This window comes from Symphodus melops (genome assembly GCF_947650265.1).
Source record: "Symphodus melops genome assembly, chromosome: 1".
Classification (NCBI taxonomy): Eukaryota; Metazoa; Chordata; class Actinopteri; order Labriformes; family Labridae; genus Symphodus; species Symphodus melops.
Window position 1 is genome coordinate 12602691 of NC_136691.1, and position 17606 is coordinate 12620296.

At 39.0% G+C, this 17606-nt stretch overlaps 3 protein-coding genes across 4 annotated transcripts; 1 reads left to right on the forward strand and 2 right to left on the reverse strand.

Moving 5' to 3' along the window:
- Positions 1-1439: 1439 nt before the first annotated feature.
- On the reverse strand, positions 1440-7631 carry ccnc (cyclin C). The gene is made up of 12 exons (XM_079341633.1): positions 7445-7631; positions 7017-7123; positions 6707-6791; positions 6363-6432; positions 6120-6171; positions 5956-6011; positions 4489-4524; positions 4284-4375; positions 4077-4144; positions 3886-3965; positions 3415-3533; positions 1440-2555 (listed from the first exon to the last, which is right to left on the reverse strand). Exons 1-12 carry the CDS (start codon positions 7474-7476, stop codon positions 2501-2503), a joined length of 852 nt encoding a protein of 283 aa, XP_079197759.1. The 5' UTR covers positions 7477-7631; the 3' UTR covers positions 1440-2500.
- A 434-nt stretch (positions 7632-8065) lies between these two features.
- ngs (notochord granular surface) lies at positions 8066-12096 on the forward strand. 2 transcript variants are annotated; one of them, XM_079342879.1, is made up of 11 exons: positions 8066-8417; positions 8722-8887; positions 9031-9180; positions 9333-9452; positions 9559-9654; positions 10034-10168; positions 10364-10474; positions 10553-10663; positions 10747-10871; positions 11010-11261; positions 11353-11438. In XM_079342879.1, exons 1-11 carry the CDS (start codon positions 8221-8223, stop codon positions 11354-11356), a joined length of 1467 nt encoding a protein of 488 aa, XP_079199005.1. In that variant the 5' UTR covers positions 8066-8220; the 3' UTR covers positions 11357-11438. The 2 variants fall into 2 exon arrangements, with proteins under 2 accessions (XP_079199005.1, XP_079199004.1); XM_079342878.1 differs by having other exon boundaries at positions 11010-12096.
- Positions 11791-17188, reverse strand: pgm3 (phosphoglucomutase 3). The gene is made up of 13 exons (XM_079342866.1): positions 17089-17188; positions 16437-16645; positions 16020-16204; positions 15588-15655; positions 15346-15479; positions 15031-15226; positions 14402-14559; positions 14225-14308; positions 14055-14153; positions 13804-13923; positions 13506-13628; positions 12411-12584; positions 11791-12334 (listed from the first exon to the last, which is right to left on the reverse strand). The coding sequence occupies exons 2-13, from the start codon at positions 16641-16643 to the stop codon at positions 12245-12247; spliced, it is 1638 nt and encodes a 545-aa protein (XP_079198992.1). The 5' UTR covers positions 16644-16645; positions 17089-17188; the 3' UTR covers positions 11791-12244.
- Between the last annotated feature and the right edge of the window lie 418 nt (positions 17189-17606).

Consider the following 17606-nt stretch of genomic DNA (forward strand, 5'->3'; position numbering starts at 1 on the left):
TGATAACTTTAAACTCATATAAAATCAAGCATAACATTATTTAGGGACTAAAATGGAAGAAAAACATACATATATACATATACATACATTCATATAATTAAAATATATACATATGCGTGGCTACAATAAGTAGTATTAGTAGTAATAAGTTGTAGGACTTCCTCATCCTTTTGCACTGCTCACCACTGCACTATTATCTTATTTAGTGTTGTATATTCTTGTCATTAATTACTTGTTTATATTTGTAGTTAATTGTCAATATTTAATTTTTTTTACATTTGTACAATGTACAGTCTGCCGAAGTTAAATTATTTGTGTATTTAACGTACCTGGACAATAAAGCTGATTCGGATTCTAAAGAAGAGGGTTTTACAGAAGAAACCAAAACCATGCATCATCTGAATAACAAGTTAATCCAAGAGATGCTGCATAGAAAACCCTTAAAACATGCAAACACCCCCCATGATGAAGCCTGATAAGGATAGTCTTAACACGCTTGTTCAATTTTGAAGCATACCATTGAAGTTTCGGATGTTAGGCTATATTCTACTCTTTCTTTACGCATCTACAGTGACGTCACGAGGACTAGATGTACCCTCTGGTAACAACTCCCAGAGGCAGTTCTACTCAATCACTGAGATATCTGTTCTTATTTTCTCAACAACAAAAACAGGGAGACGTGTGAGGATACTCGCTCCAAGCTCACTGTTAAGAGAATTATCACTTTTAATGTGAAAACATCATATAATAAGTTAATTATTACTGGCATCTGCCGCTAGGGATCCAGTCACACTATAGAAGTGACGTTGACGTTAGGTTAAAGCAGTGAGCATTGCTTTTGTAACATACTCCGTGACTCTGTTACATACTGTATCTAGAGTCTGAAGCGGACATAATGGATAACAAAATGGCAAAAGACGTCTTTGTTTTGCACACTATACGTTTTATTTATATAAAAGGTCTGCCAAATAATGAACACTCTTTCAAGTAATAATCAAACAATTTAGGGAATTGATCTCAACAGAACTGGCAGGAATATTTAGGTTAGGTGAAGCCCTTGTTGTGAAACCCACTTATACTAACAGTCATGTAACAGATGGAGGCTGCTGAAGGGCTGGAAAATACAAGACAAGAAACCAGAACATGGCTGCTTCCAAGTTGCCCCAGAGGCTTCTTCTATGTCTCCAACTTAGCATGTGTGGGTCTTTTAACACAATGTTCTTCCAAATAGTGACAAACATTTTGTGTACGGACAGCCACCAAGGGAGAAGATGAAAAGATGCATGTGAGAAAGGAAACAAAATCCATCCAACAAATGCATCTTACAGTCCACCTAATGAAGGCTGTTCTCTGTAACCAGCAGCTATTATTTTTGTAAGGCTTTCAAGCACCATGTTTTGTTTACATCCACATCGCTCGCACAGTACATTACACAAATAGACACATAAACAAGTTTATGCACAAGTACATTGCCACAATTTAGGAACTAAATAGATGGCAGAGGGAAGTTCATAACTAAGAATATACAATGAAAATTTTACATTTACATTTAAAACAAATGTTTTTAAATACAAAAAAACCATTTCCATGTCAAAAAATCCTTTACAAAAACTTTGTACAATAAATGTAGTCTACAACTAAAGTTGAAATACGGAAAAATAATGAGAATTACGGCAGATTAACCAAAAGATGACAGTGAATCAAAAGCGGGCACTTTAATCTGTAGACACAAGAAGCTCATGATTTCTGTTTTGTGATTGACACAATTTAAAAATCTACATAAATGAAAACCATAATAAGGCTGTTTACAAAAGAGAAGATATACTGTGGAGGGAGGAGGAGGTCATGATTGAAACAGTAAATTCTTGGATTCAAAGAGTTAATTTCATGATCAAACAGCTCAGACCTCACAGGGTGTCCCAACCCATTACATCGGCACAGCCTGATGTCCAATCAGATCATTCTCCGACAGCACAGGATCAAATCACATACAAAGACTACTAAAGTCCCTGAGGAATGAACAATCACACAGACTGGCCACGCATGTTTTGCACATTCGCGCGCGCACACACACACACACACACACAGACACAGTATTCATGATCAAGTATTCTCAAATTCCCACAGAGGTACACGAGAGGATTCACTCCCCTGGGCTGTTCAAGGATGTCAGGATCATCACAATGACATTAAAACAGGTCTCTAGTGAACTGTCACGCCTGCCCTTCTTTAGGTTTCACCCACATTCCTAACTCCCCTCAAAAGTTTCTCCATTGAAGTTAATGTCAGGAAGTAGAGTACGAGTACTGATCTTGGAGACCTACACTGCCATCACTCCTCAGGTTTTCCCACCAGCAGCTGCTTACATAATTCACAAATCCACGACAAGAGAAAAGCAAAGAAGCCTTTTTCTTTTCTTCCAGTGGACCCTTTTTTTTTTTTTATGAACACCCTCCCCTCTCTTTCTACATCAACATTATGGAAAACGTAAGAAGCAGCGTTAAGACTGGCTGTAGGAGTTGCTTTGGTTCCCATTGGAGCTCTGGTCACTTTCACTGCAGACAAAACAGGGAGAGAGAAATGGAGGTATTCATAACACCTTAGCTCATCGACATTTATTACTAGATGTCATGTTTCAAAGTGTTTAAAGAGAACTCATTTGTTGGTGAAAGATGATAGTACAAAAAGACACACAGTCGATATTTTCATCCTCACAGGAGAATACATTCTCGTTGTATTCCTCGTTACACAATCCCAACACAACAATGTTTCATTCAACTCAAACGATAAACTTTGATCCTGAACTATAGACAATCAGAGACATCTAAATATTGATGAAGGGGTGTGTGATAGGATGATATTAGATGGCGAAGAAAGTGTCACCAAAGCAGACAGCATTTAGGGTTACAATTTTTTTCCAAATGTGACTGAAGAACAATAATTTCTACTAAAATAATGACTAAAAAAATAATTTCTAGTTGGCAGACCTTTATATCGCTGTAGAGGTTTTACAATGCGCTTATATAGAAGCTTTTTTTAATAGAATGTCAAAAAGTCGAGGTGTGTCCTGTCCAGCAGGACAAAATGACATAAGACACCAGGTCAGGTAAACGTATATGTTTAAAATACTCGTAGCATAGTTAGTTAAAAATGTTAGGTTAAATTACATTTATTTTAAATGTAAAAACACCTTTTGAGTACATGACATTGACATTAGTGACATTAAAAAGTGTTTAAATCTCACAGAAATTCATCGTATTCCTTTTCAAATTTTTTTTCCATACACGTTAAGGCATGGTAAATATATGTGGATTGTCTCGATTCACTTCCTGGATTACTTAACAAAGGAAGACTCTTTTGAATATGAACTGTCTATAACATGAGGGTCTGCACACAGGGGCAGGTCAGATTTACCTGTTAGGAGGTGGTTTGGGTTTAGGCATCTTGTTCAGCACAGCTGCCATCTCCTTCCTGTCATCAAAGTTTTTCCACTGGTCATAGAGCTTCAGGATGACCCTGATAATCTCCAGGATCTGAGTACAGAAAACGCACAAAAAATAACGTTAGGTTATTTACATCAACAAAAACAATAACTTTTTGCCCAGGGATGTCAATAAAACAGCTCCAGTCCTGATCTTCAGAGTTGCTCAATAAGATTTTTTTTTTTTTATGTTCATCTTTTGCAGTAGTGACTTCAGGGTCTCCTTAAAGCACTATCAGAGGCATGAGGCTGAATGCTGCTTGAAGGCAGACCAACAGTGACAGTGATCAGAGCTTTACTGTGTAAAGAGCAGGACACTGTGCAGGCAGCAGAAATGTGAAGCTTACTGTAAATAACACTTTGAATCTTTATATGATCACAAATGTAACTGAGGCCATTCATACTTTGTCCATGTCGACAGAAAGCTCTGCAAACCACTGCCTGGCATCTTTCTGCTGCACTACACAGGCCACATGCAGGCAGGCTGGGGGGGAAATAGAAGAACAACAGATCATGTTATATGTCATTGACCTTGTTTTTAAGTCTGTTACTACATTAAATAACTGATGAGAAGATGCATGGGGACAAATCTTACCCAAGGCGATCATGAAGGGAGGGTAGAGCAAGCACAGATCTGTCCTGTATGTGTCGTTCACTATTCGCCTGGTTCAGATAGAGGCATCGAGTTAGCCGAAGAACATTCGCTAAATCTGGCAGCACGAGTTTTATTATTTGCCACAAGTGAACTTCTTGCTTTCACAGAAAAGTTTGAAAAGGTAAACGTTTGCAGAGAGCACCATACCAGGCCAGGGGCAGCAGCATGTCCTCCTGTCCCATATCCTGCACATACTGCAGCAGTGGTCTGTACGGGTGGTACACTATCAGGCAGCAGTCCTGGGGGGGGCGGGGGGGGTTTCAACATTACAACAGTGTAATGGGAAAATAAAACTAAACCTACAAAACAGCAGCAAGGCAGTGATTTAAAAACAGAAGCTATTTCCACTCACCATCAACTCCAGGAGGTAGAACTCACATTCTAATATCTGTAGAGACAAGTTTAAAAGACGACAACTCAGACTGGTAAAACTGAACTACTTTATTTTAAATTCGACTCTGACAGATATTTTATTTTGCCAACAACATTAGGTTGATATCGCAGACATAACTGGGTAGATGTTTGTCTGTCTGTGGTGACACCAAGTTTAACAAATGATGGTCCCAGACATACATTACTAAAGCCATCTGCTTTAAGGAGGATGTTTATATTGGCATAAATGTCAGTGCTCGTGGGGCGCGGATGGCAGAGTGGTTCGTTTGGTAAGGTATCATGTAGGGAGGCTTTAGTTCGCCGAGCGGGCAGCCTGGGATCAAGACCGACCTGCGGCTCCTTTCCTGAATATCGTTCCCCAACTTCTTTCTCGATCTGTGCATACTCCATGCAGAAATGCTCTCATTTATAAGCCAGCTCAAATAATCTCAATATTTATTCCCTTTAAATTCCAATAATGGGTTGGGCTCTAATGTTAATATATATTAAAGAGTATTTTTTGCTTTAGATTATTTTTTAATTTTGGGAGATGAAATGGAAACAAGAGTAAAAAATAATTGTTTTGCTGGGGAGAATGACAATCCTAAAACAATTACACTACTTCAGATACGATTATATTACCCCCCCTTCTGTCACCTTGCCATGATCACTATTACAATGTCTGCATGACATGACAATGATGTGTAAGCGTTCCAGATCCCTGCTATCTATTGTGTGAGCCGCTCCCTCCTTTTATCACTCTCCGGTGGCTCACTATAAATAATAGCTTACACAGCGTCCTGGACAGGCAGCGAGTCAGTGAAGTCCTGACAGTTTGCTGGAGGTTATACATAAATTAAATGGCTGGACGTGCACACAACTTCACACCACAGTGAGACATACTGTGGCGAACAAATGCTTTACGATTGCAAACGGTAGCCACGGCTTAAACTTTCTCCCACAGCAACAAGACTTTTACCAGAAGTTTGCGAACATTAGTTGTGGAATCTCACGCATTGGTCGAGCCTGACATGGCGACACTGTGATACACTGTAAGGGATTGTTCGCATGCTGTGATGCAGCACAGTGATTCTTTAATTACTGCACAGGAAGCAGAAAAAAACTGGGGTTATAGGTTGATTCTTGGTACCGTTGATCCACTAGTGGTTTGAACTGGTGTTATGTTGTTTTTCTTTTCACTTCACTTTGACAGTTTTGACTTTAGTCCAACCCTTAAAACACACGTATACTTTAGAAAAGTGTTACTGGTCCATGCACTTGTGTTGTTAAACTTCTGGCAGGGTAAAGACTCTGGTTGTCTTCATTCTGTCAGTGTCCTCATTGAGGAGTATTTAAGGAGTTAGTCTTTAAATGGAGCTCAAATTAAGGGGTGCTAGATATTATGTATTATCTCAAATAAAAAGAGTCAAAGAGACATTTTGCTTACATGATTCATTCTGTAAGGGAACTCCTTTGGAAAGGCGTAGGAAAATCTTGTTTTCACTAATTGAGAAAAAACAAAACATGATGAGACTTTAAACTCTGCAGATGAGAAACACTCTCAGAGATAGCAGTGTTTCAATTCAAGAACGTGTATGTGCAGTGACTTACAAACAGATGTCGCTGCAGAGATCAGCCTTGTATTGGACACCACTCCAAATTCCTAAAAAGAAAAGATTGAGCTCAGATTAAAATACAACAGACCAGGACGGAACAACTTGGTGGCTTCAATGAGGAGCAGGCCTGTTCGTGAATATCACATCAACCCACACTCTCTCCTTAAAGCAACATCCTCTAAAGGTGTAAAGGATGTGGAAATTTATTTTTGTACTGGCACCACAGAAACGTCCATACCTCTACTTTGGAAGCAAGGAATACACAGGTGGGAGCCATGAGCACCGGATCTATACTTTTTAAAGAATACCTGTGTGCAAGAACATTTGAATATATATTAAAAAGTCTGAACATGAGCCATGGGTAAAATCAATCAGGGACAGCATTTAATCAATAATACAATATGTTTAGCAGATTATAGCATATTTGAATTATATAGGGGATGTGGACATGATTGCTTGAAAGAAGTAACATTTAGTAGTTTTACAAGACTGTTAGATACGTGTGTCAAATGAAATCAGACTGCAGGCAGAGCAACAGCACTACTGCATTGTTATGTATGTAGGCAGGTTCTTCTTTATTACCTGGCATAGAAGCGCTTGAAGTAAACTGTTGCCGTAGCGATAACCTGCTGCCTCAGCTTCAGATGTTCCCCCAAAGCCTGAATCACTAAAATAGACAGAACAGAGGTTTAATAATTAGCAGTAACAATGTGTGACTTTATAATGCAGTTTAATAAACATTTGATGAGTTGGAACTAATAAAGTTAGCTACACAGTATTTAAGAAAACGCAGTAAATAAAGGAAAGATTTCACATTGGAATGTGCAGGGAGAAAACTCGTCGGATGCCACGTTTTGAAAAACAAGCTGCATGAAATGAAATGTATGATTACCATTGGCAAAGAAGATTTGCAGCTTCCAGTACTCTTCTTCGGAAAGAAACTTGAGATCCTTCTGGCGCTCTTTCATCAGATCTTGCTTGTCCAGGACCCACTGCAGACTGAAATAGAAAAAAAACCAAACAAATTCATTTATATGAGATCAAATGTATGCTTAAAAAGCTGACTGTGATCAGTTTATCAGTATTTATTTCATTCTGATACACAACATGACAAATATATGGCCATAAGAGCATACACATTTCTGCCCAGCTATGTCTTAATAATGTTATATTTAGATGTTGTTGCTTTTTTGAATTATAATAGTTATAAACGTGTTAGCATTACTACGAGGTAAACAGTTAGCCTGCATACGTTACAGCTAACGTCAGGCCTCACAACACAATAACTGCGTAACACGTTAAAATATAACAAACACTTACTAATGAGAACTTTGCCAGAAGTTTCCTGCCATGTCGAAACAGCTGAAGGAGAGAGGCACGCTTTGAACTGGCCCCTCTTTTTGCTATAAAAACAAGTGAAAAGCACAGGCAAACAAGTATGCTAAGTAGACACAAGAGTAACACCAAAAATCTTCCGGATATTGACAGAGTGGTTCCGGAATATCTGTTCCGCCTTCAAAAACAATCAATATGCATGTTCTTTTTGTCAACAAGGATTTTGCGCGATGCTTATATACAATAAAAGAATAATCTTCCTCTTTTTCTTATACTACTACTACTAATTATAATAATAATAATAATAATAATAATAATAATAATAACAACAACAATAATAATAATAATAAAAAAAATAGTAGTAATGTTATAGCTATAGTTGACTGATAATAGATAGGTTGGTGTATAGACTAAATGCCTTGTCTTTTATCATAACACACAACGAAATCGTTTTATTTTAAAAGCTTTATTAAAGTCAATTTATTTATTTTTTAAGTATTTTATTAAGTTATCAAATTCATGCAAGGGATAAGGTGATCGTTGTAATAATTACTTTTTTCCAACTGCCTATACAACCTTATAGTCAATTGACATTACCTTGATAAATGTTTGAATGGATATTCATCCTCGGGTAGGGAGGTTCAACATTCCTGTGAAGTGTGTAGGGAAGGGCTGAGGAGGATATTTAAGACCTCACCGCGGATCTAAAGGAGCAAGTGACAGTCGCAGGTTGAAGTTGAAGAAGTCACAGGAGCGTCAACATGAGCCGCAGTCCAGAGAGGATGTCTTCATATCGCCGGCGTTTCGAGGGAACCATGGCCGCCTCTAATATGTACCAGATCCGGGTGTCCAGCCCCTCTCCCACCCGCAGGGACACCCGGCACCGGTCTGCCAGCTTTTCTCGGAGTGGGGGCTCAATAGGGCGAAGGGCCATCGCCAATAAGTCCCGCATGACCAGGTAAGTTAGCTGTACATGTTCTGATTTTGCTTTGTGCAGACAATTGTTTAAACTTTTAATTGTATGAATATAGGTTTGCATGCTCCCAATGCAGCTTGAATCCAACTATAGGCTGCAGTCTGAGTGCATTGTATTAAATGGATAGGCCTACTTTAGATGTTTAAATCATAAACTATTTAGCGGGAAAATAAGCTCAACCACAAGCAAGTACCAAATTAATCACATTTACAATATTTAAAAATGAAAATAATAATAAAAAAAGCCTCTTAACATCTTCTTGAAATGTCATTTGCCCTGCCTGCAGCAGTGTGAGTATGGGAGCGCTGTGCTTAGGGATGTCCATGGGATTTGGGCCAAAACTGGATCTGGATGCAGCCTCAGCAGAGAATCAAGCCTTTATGATGACTCGAAACAGCGAGAGGCAGGAGATGGTTGCCCTCAATGACCGCCTGGCAGCATATATTGAAAAGGTAAGGAGGCAACCATAAACAAAAAATGTGTCATCTTCAAAAGACTGTATCACATGGAACTCTCTTGTGCTTTTGCCTTCTTATTCTGTTGTATTATTTCAAAATCAATGCTGCCTGTCTCATGTGTTTCTTATACTTTTTAGGTGAGAACTCTGGAGTCAAAAAACAAGCTCCTTGAGGCTGAAATTGATGCTCTGAAGAGCCGACATGTCCGACCATCAGGCCTCAGGCAGCTGTATGAGTCTCAGCTGAAGGATCTGAAAAGGGTTGCAGAGCAGATGAGAGTCCAGAGGGTGAGGGATGCCATTTCACGAGTAAAACAAATTTAGATGAGGGCTTTAGGTGACAAATTAAAATGCCAGATGTAGCTCAAAATTGGGCTCTTTTTTTCTTCATTATCTGCTACATTTTTCAATTTGACACCAGTTTGATTTGTGCCGTATAGAACCTGTCTTTGTCAGCCAAGGAGGAAATGATGGGTCAGTTGGACATGCTGAAGTCCAAATATGATGAGGCAGTGGAAGCAAGAAAAAAGACGGAGCATGACATTGAGGTTCTTCGTCCGGTAAGAAACACTGGGATACCCTCCACAACTTTAAAATGTATGCATGGAATTGTGTATTTTTTTATTAAGTCAAACCCATCAAAACTTTTGGGGCTCCATTTTCCAGGATGTGGATAAAGCAACTTCTGCTCGTATTGCTCTGGAGAAACATCATGAGCAGCTGGAGGTCGAGCTAGCCTTCCTGCAGAGAGTTCAGAAGGAGGTAACACGTTTGGTTCGTTGTCTGTCCAGATACAGACTGCTGTGTACAAGTCAGCTGCTGGTGACTGACATGCCTTTCATTTTATCTGTAATGATTAAATGAGTCTGTAGTTATTGCTATGACTGGTTTGACTTGAAACAGAGGGACCATTGATGGATTGAGTGAGACCATACCGAAGCAATTATCAGCAAGGTGTGAAAAGCTAATGGCAAGCTCTAGGTTAAAAGTGTGACAAACTTGTGGTAAACAACTTTTTCCACATAACATATCTGAATAACACATCAACTGGGTTATGTAATTTCAGATACAGGCCACATTGTGTTTGTGAACTGCATGCATTGCTATTCTTTAAATCTGCTTGCTTGTGCACTTCTTAAAGGAAGTTGAGGAGCTGATGCAGAGGATCTATTCAGCAACCTCCAAAGTTGAATTGAGTTTTGGCCTCCCAGATCTCTCCTCTGCTCTCAAAGAGATTCAGTCTCAGTATGACACCATCGCCGCCAAAAACCTGCAGGTAATGTGCAGCTATGAAGACACATGATGTTCTTAGCATTTAGTTAAGGTTATTTAATCGGGTCAAGTGTATTTGAACTTGTATGAAATGTAAAATAATGTGCTATGGACTTGATTGTAAAGTGAAGTCAATGATCAACTATCCTTAAAAAGCAGAGATCATTTAATGAAATAATTATCCTCTTATTCTCTCCAGGAAATGGATGCTTGGTACAGCTCAAAATTTCAGGACCTGAGCAATGCCTCCAACAAACACGTTCAAAGTGTCCGAAGTTTGAGGGAGCAAATTGCATGCTATAAGAAGGATGTCAGTATATTTTTTTTACGTTGTTTTTTTCCTATATTTCTTCGTGTTTAAAAGCTGCTTATGTGTGTGTGTCTGAAGATTCTGAACAAGCAACGTGAATTGGAAGCACTGAAGACAAGGAATGAGTATTTGGAGATTCAAATCCGTGAATCAATCGTAAAACACAAGAAGAATGAGGAGGACCTGGAGGTATCTTAAGTTATTTATATATTCATGCTGTAGCTCACAGACTGCAGTTTTAAAAACAAAACTATTCTGTCATGATGCGATAGGAGCGTATAGAGGCAATTAAGCTGGATCTGAAGGTAACTAAAGAGAAGATTGCTCTGCTGCTGCGAGAATATCAGCAACTGCTGAATGCAAAGATGTCTATGGAGCTTGAGATCATTACCTACAGGTGAGAAGAACCTGTACTCTGTCTTAAGGGCCCATGTATTTCCTCCTGGCTATTTTACATTTGTAGAAAAAAAGAAACTCTGCAAATGAGTACCCCCATTTTATTCCACAATCCCCTTTCCTCTTTTTTACTTTTCAGGAAGCTGATTGAAGGGGAAGACAGCCGTCTGAGCAACATGGTCCATAATCTGTCCCTGAATGGAGCCCTGCATCTCACTTCTGGTGTTAGCACACACGCTGCGTCAACCTCGGCTGTCTGTGCCAGCTCAGCCTCTGTGATGAATTCAAAGATTGATGGCGCTCTGGTTACCAATGGAGCCTTGTCGGACTCCCACATGGTCTCAGAGGAGCAGGCAACTGAGACGTCTGAGAGGAAGACTCTCCTCATCAGGTAGAGGGGGATAGAATAATAAAGTGATACTCAGATGATACAGAAAATCTCAATTAGTTTTCTTCACCTATTCCTTTTTCCCCCAGAACAGTTAAGACAGAGGACAGCTATCAGAGTGACACACAGGAGCGCACCATCACTATTTCTGGAGCGGCCGATGACACGGATGAAGAGTAGACTTGTTTATTTAACCCACAGATTTCATGCCAAGTTATTAGGGGTTCAAATGTTTTTAAAACATTTAAGTTTGATATGGAAATTAGAAACAATCCAGGAAAGTCAAGGAATATGTTTGTCCTGAGCTGAAACATTAATAATGATTTATGCTGCTCTGCCTGCTCCTAACACCATGTCAGCCTCTTACTGCCTCTCTGCTCTTAATACTTCTGTGTGTTAGGAATGTGTCTTTCAAAGTAACTAATTAAACCACAAGCAAGCAATCATGATTTTTGTTTTGTTTTATTTGTTTCCACAGTTTCATGAAACTTAAACAGCACAAGCTTTTTTAAGTTCAGGAAAGTACCACTGCTACATTTCCCCTGATGTAAACTTTTATTTTTAGTGTTTCAACGGACAAATCACTGTCAATGGTAAAACACCTTCCATTTAGTATGAAGTTAGAAAATAACCAACCTTTATCAACCATTAAAAAACCTTAGAATCTGAGAAGACTACAATAGTGTACCTGTATTTACTCTGAATTCGCTATTTCATCATTCATAGAAACCTATTATTAAAGTTATACAGCAGGCAGTTAGAAAAACAATCACTAAAGTACCCATAAATCCCTTCATTGTACCCTCCAAAGTGTCAAAAATCTTTAAAAAGACAGAAACACCAAACATAAAATGAAAAACTAAACTCAAGTATGGTGTTACATTCAGTTAAAAAAAGAAAAGAATTTGCATTGAAATGAAATAAAATGGTGTTTCTGAAGAGATTCAAGGAGCATGTATTAGCTGGTGTTTTTTTGATTTAGTGTTTCAGTGCAAAGGTTTGGGTTCATCCCCCACTCCTCCAGCGAGGCGATAAACCGTGAGTGAGACTTCATGTGCCAGAGCATCAGCACTTTCCTGAAACACAAACACAATACGATTATGTGTCAGAGATAAAGACTGAAGGCAGGAAATGTCCAAAACAAACTCTTACCTGTGTTTCAGCCTCAGCGTAAACTCTCACTATGTCCTCTGTGCCCGAGGGTCTGACAAAGGAGCGAGCCTGCCTGTGCTTCTTTACCAAAGTGTCGATGGCCTCCTGCAGTCCTGCAGGGCTCACTGCCCGTCTCTCTGCATCTGCTGTGTCTATCATTCTGCGGTCTGACACCTTGAATAAAAATATCAACGTACAATTTATTTTCAGGGATGTGGTACTGACAGGAGTACTACAGACAATGCACAAAACAGTTATACTAATTCACAGGTTAAAAGAAATTTGCTCTCAGGAAGTCTTAAGGGTTTTTATGAGAAACTAAACCTTACATGATGTTGAGTTATTTCAGTCACATGTAAAGACTATGAAATGACTATAGAAGTCTTTAAAGAAAACGTAAAGCTTTAGCATAAAACTTTTGGTTTTTGTTGATTTTGGCACTCCTTGTTAACAAAGTGGAACTTCATGTCAATTGAATGTATTGAGGATCAGCTATAGGCTTCTTTCTTCCTTCAGTTGAGGTGTTTACTTATGAACTCTTTTATATTTAGGCCTACAGGGACTGTTGCTAAAGATCAAATCATGTTGCAGAAAACTTCTCACTCTTCATATTATTATTATATTTTTTCACTTTATTTTTTATTATTATATATTATAATTTACAAGAGAAGAATAATCTACATGAATATTTTTACAGAATGCATAAGCTATGAAAATAAAAAGCCGTTCTCCCAAGATGCCGCTGAGAAACCATTGTAACACTTAGTTTCTGTTTCCACCTGAGAGAGTTTTTCACTGTATTTCTACCCTACACCTTGATGAAGGGACCTTCATTCAGCTGCATGTGTGACGTGTAACGACAGAGGGGGAGTGTGTAGGGGTTGTTTTGAAAAAGAACCCATGTATCAATCACAGTGAGTCTTTGTTGTGAAAAATGTCAATGTTTCTGCTGTGTGCTGTTCATCAAACTGTCTGACACCGACCCTGCAGCGGTGGTTTCAGGTATTTATATAGCTAGAAAAATGTTACACTACAGTACAGTGTATCAAAACACATCAATATATAATGTAATATGATGCAGTGAATGATAATTACCTTGACTTTGAGTTGCCTGTTGGGCAGGTCGCTGTAGATTGTGTCCCACTGTTGCACAGTCATACCCTTGATTGCTAAAATGGCTTCAATTAGCAGCATGTCAGAAATGGCGTCACCAACAGTCTTTTGAGAAAATAAACACAAAGATCAGAACTTACAGTGTGTTATTGTTATGATGCTTCGCTTTAATGATTCAGTGTGTGTGTGTGTGTGTGTGTGTGTGTGTGTGTGTGTGTGTGTGTGTGTGTGTGTGTGTGTGTGTGTGTGTGTGTGTGTGTGTGTGTGTGTGTGTGTCTACCTGATTTATGACATTGATGGTGTTCTGCAGAAGTTGAGCTGCTCTCTTCGTCTCATCGTCAGTGCTCGGGTTCTCAGCAAGCTGCTGGATTTTCTCCTCGGCTTCTTTAGTAAACAAAACCTAAAAAAAAAGAAAAGACAAACACTTTATGATACCTAATGTTAGAAAAAATGTATTAATCACACCAGGTAATGCTAAACCATAACACAAACAAGTCTGTGTTTGATAATTGTGACAACAGATCTACTCACAGTTCCATGACCATTGGCCTCAAAGTAAACACCAATATCAAACTCCTGCGCAGCATGATGAAGGTGCTTCACCCCAGTTTTAGTGCACCTCACGATAACCTGAGTTACATGAAAAGATGTGAGCACTAAACAGTAAAAGGGATGAAAAAGAAAATGCTGAGTTTTCTCACCTTCATAGTGTTTTCCAGGTAATGTGTTGAGCTTCCGTTAGCATAGGCAGTTTGCACAACCCCTATCTTCAAGTCTAGATTAGCCTGTTTGAACAGAAACAAAAGCAGTTCATTAAGAGTTTGTGTATTTGTGCTTGATTCCCCCCCCCTTCTTTTGCATTTTTTTTAGAAAAACACCTGTATGAGAAGCTCTTTGAGGAAAGTGCTGATAAGCGTTGCAATTTTGTCTCCATCCAGCAGGTGAAACTTTCCCTCAGAGTCGGTGAAGTAGTAAATGATTCTGTCAGCATCGCCGTCGAAGGAACAACAACGCTCCCCAGGATTCGTCTTCATGCCTTAACAAACGAGACGAGAGATTGTAAGCCGTTCATTAAAAGCTGCATCTTTCTTTTCCAATTTTCTTTGGTTCGGTCAATTGTTTGTCTAGAATTAAAAGGGGCAACGAAATTAGCTCATGCTGCACTGCTGTACAGTGCAGTGTTAGCTCTGGAAACACAAATCTAGATAATCTCCAATCATTAAACACATGCAATATAAACTGAACTGAAAACCAAACTTTTTATACATTATTATGGCAATTTGCTAATGAACAGTATCGATCGTGTCCACAATACATTTGTGATTTTAAATCAAATGAACTACAACAACAATACATACTATTATTAATGAAAAAGTAAATTAAATGTAAAAATAAAGAAGAAAGCAAATTAAAGTATGCTCTATCTGTATATTTCTTTGCTCGTTGAACCATTTGAACCTCTGAACAGAACATACATTATTTCTTGTGAAAAGTTTAAAATTTGCACCTGTTGGAGGTCTTTGTTGCACTTTAACAAAGTCAGCCCCACACTGGTGGTTTAGTTTTCCTTCACTCCCATCATTGAACAGAGATAAATGCAGCTCCTTCTTCAAGTGACTCTCCATCTCTCGCACCTTTAGAGCACCAATACCATTTGCACCGTCCACTGAGAGGTGCTTCTGGTCATCTGTGCGATTGGATGCCTGGCAAAAAGAAAAAAAGACAAGAAAAATTTGATATAACACAAAATCTATAAACAACCAAAACACACCTCAATGTAAAGGGCTTACATGTAGAATCAAGACACAGCCAGATTTCTTACTCTCTTTGTGAGCTGAATGAAGGCTTGGCAGAGTTTGTTATAGTACCCTTCCACTGTGGCTTCTCCATATTTACCCTTTGTGTTCTGACAGCAGACCATGTAGTGGAGCTGAGGGGTTGTCACTAAGCCGTAATCTTTTGGAAACAGAAGACGAGCAGGACAAGAGGAAACGGATGAGAATGAACACAGGTAAGTTAACAAATGGATAAATCATGTGAGTAAAGTGATCTAAATCAACCTACCTTTACTGTGACCACCGAGTGCAGCTACTCCATCTAACACAGCCTGTGCAAGGCTTGCACTGCTACTTCTATAGGGAGGAGAGACATGAACACCTGCGCGTTTAATGATACTGATGATAATGATGCAATAATATGTATTTTGATGCCGATTGAACTCTCAAGAACCGCTGTCAGTGTAGTTGTTGTTCAAGATACATTAACTTAAAACTTTAATACTTAAAAAGAAAAGTGTTCTGCCTCTGTGCATTGCCCGTCAGCACCGTCTGATCAGACTTAAAGCTGCTTCTAACAAGTGTTTCCTCCTCTCTAGGTACTTGCTTGCGTGAACTTACGGTCTGATGTTTGTTGTTTTGAATAACGATGTCTGTTAATGAATTGTAAACTAAACAGTAACTTGGGTGTATGAAACCCAAATTACAGAATATTATATACCTTGTGTCTTTGCCCACAAACACGTGAGCCTCCTCACTCATGTTTATGGCCTCCTTTTTGATAACATCCTTTAGAGCAGTGAGCAAATTTTCCTGCTCAGCATTAGCAAGCTGGGTAGCATAGCCCTCCCATATCAGTGTCACCATCTCCCCCATGGGGTCAACAAGCTTGACCCCATTGTCCTCCTACACAAGTGCAGAAATACAGACAAAGAAGAGAAAGATTAAAACAAATAATAATAATCATCAATTTATTTGTCTGAGGTGGTTTGAACGATCAGGATCACAATTAATGAAAAGTATTTGTAAACGGAGCAACAGCCAGGTCATAAGTCTTTACTTGAAGTATTAACATACGTTTTAAAAGAAGAGTAAAACAATAACAAACGTGATTTACAGACAGTGCTTACTCTCTCACCTCAGGGTTGTGTGAGGCTGTGACCATGACTCCGATAGTGGCTTGGGTCTTTTTGGAGCGAAGTGTGGCCAGCAGACCCATCCTGAACATGACGTGGTCCAGGTGTCTAGCATTGGTCCTGAAACCAGCAGTGCCATACTGCAAAACCAAACCTACAGGTTTAGGGTGTAGACTGGACTGCTGTGACACTTCCTCGAACTGGGTCATCGCTACAATGCATTATGAAGACATAAAAAAAGGTTACAATGAGTATTTCACTGAATATTAACAACAAATGTTTTCTCAATAAAACTTTTTTTTAAAGACCACGCTGTCACAGTTTCTTCATCGTGTCAGATAATGCTTTAGAAAAACAATACTTATGGTTTCTAAAGCATCATATTATTCAAATCTGAACATGTCGTAAGGTACAGAAAACGTTCATACAACAAATGACAACAGGGAGGGCAAAGTTTACAACAGCCACCTACTTAAGAGATAAACTCAATAACCTGAATAACATTGAATGACAGACCAACTTTAAAGAGACTTATAAGGCACGCTTAAATAAATCCCAATAACACGCAGCCAAAACTAGTTCTAAGAGCACTAAACGTAGAGGAACCTGGACCAAAGTTGTTATTTCAAACAAAAAGTTTTGTAATTCACTCACTGTTTTGTACCGTGTATGACCATTAGCAGCAAGAAGCTGCTCCTCGTTCTCCAGTTCCGTCCCCACTCCCCACTTGGCGACGTGGCCACACATGAATGTGCCGACATTTCCGTGTACGTCACGTGACGTAATTACGCTGTATAGCAAGTATCTCGTATCCTCCTGCTGTGGAGTCAGCATGAATATACCACAACTATAAAATGTGTTATTTTATATCTTATATATATTTTATATCTCCATACACGCTTTCCCTTAAACTAAATTCTTGTTTTTCGACACATTCAAGCATTTGTTCTTCTCCAGACTGAGAAATTGGAAACATCAGACCCATATCTTAAACACTAAATATGGCATGTTGAGTCAAGTTTTGCAACCAAACAGAACATTTCTGTGAGCTTGCATGCTGTTCGTGCAGACCTGTTTGAAATGCTGTGTAGAATAAACTACAGTCACGCTCGTAAATTAACCCTTCAGTGCTTATGAGCTTTTATACAGTGACCCCCTGAGTAGACTTCAAT

Bases quoted from the DNA above. Each gene is read 5' to 3' on its own strand.
- ccnc (XM_079341633.1), bottom strand. From the start codon at position 7,476: ATGGCAGGAAACTTCTGGCAAAGTTCTCATTA. The intron at 4,145-4,283 runs GTATGGTGCTCT...TATCTGAACCAG, and splicing joins ATGCTGCTGCCCCTGGCCTG to GCGAATAGTGAACGACACAT. The intron at 3,966-4,076 runs GTAAGATTTGTC...TTTCCCCCCCAG, and splicing joins TCCCTTCATGATCGCCTTGG to CCTGCCTGCATGTGGCCTGT.
- ngs (XM_079342878.1), top strand. From the start codon at position 8,221: ATGAGCCGCAGTCCAGAGAGGATGTCTTCATATCGCCGGCGTTTCGAG. The intron at 8,418-8,721 runs GTAAGTTAGCTG...CCCTGCCTGCAG, and splicing joins AATAAGTCCCGCATGACCAG to CAGTGTGAGTATGGGAGCGC. The intron at 9,181-9,332 runs GTGAGGGATGCC...TGTGCCGTATAG, and splicing joins AGCAGATGAGAGTCCAGAGG to AACCTGTCTTTGTCAGCCAA.
- pgm3 (XM_079342866.1), bottom strand. From the start codon at position 16,643: ATGACCCAGTTCGAGGAAGTGTCACAGCAGTCCAGTCTACACCCTAAA. The intron at 14,309-14,401 runs GTGTTTTTCTAA...CTGTTCAAACAG, and splicing joins TCAAAGAGCTTCTCATACAG to GCTAATCTAGACTTGAAGAT. The intron at 12,335-12,410 runs GTAAGAGTTTGT...TTTGTGTTTCAG, and splicing joins ACGCTGAGGCTGAAACACAG to GAAAGTGCTGATGCTCTGGC.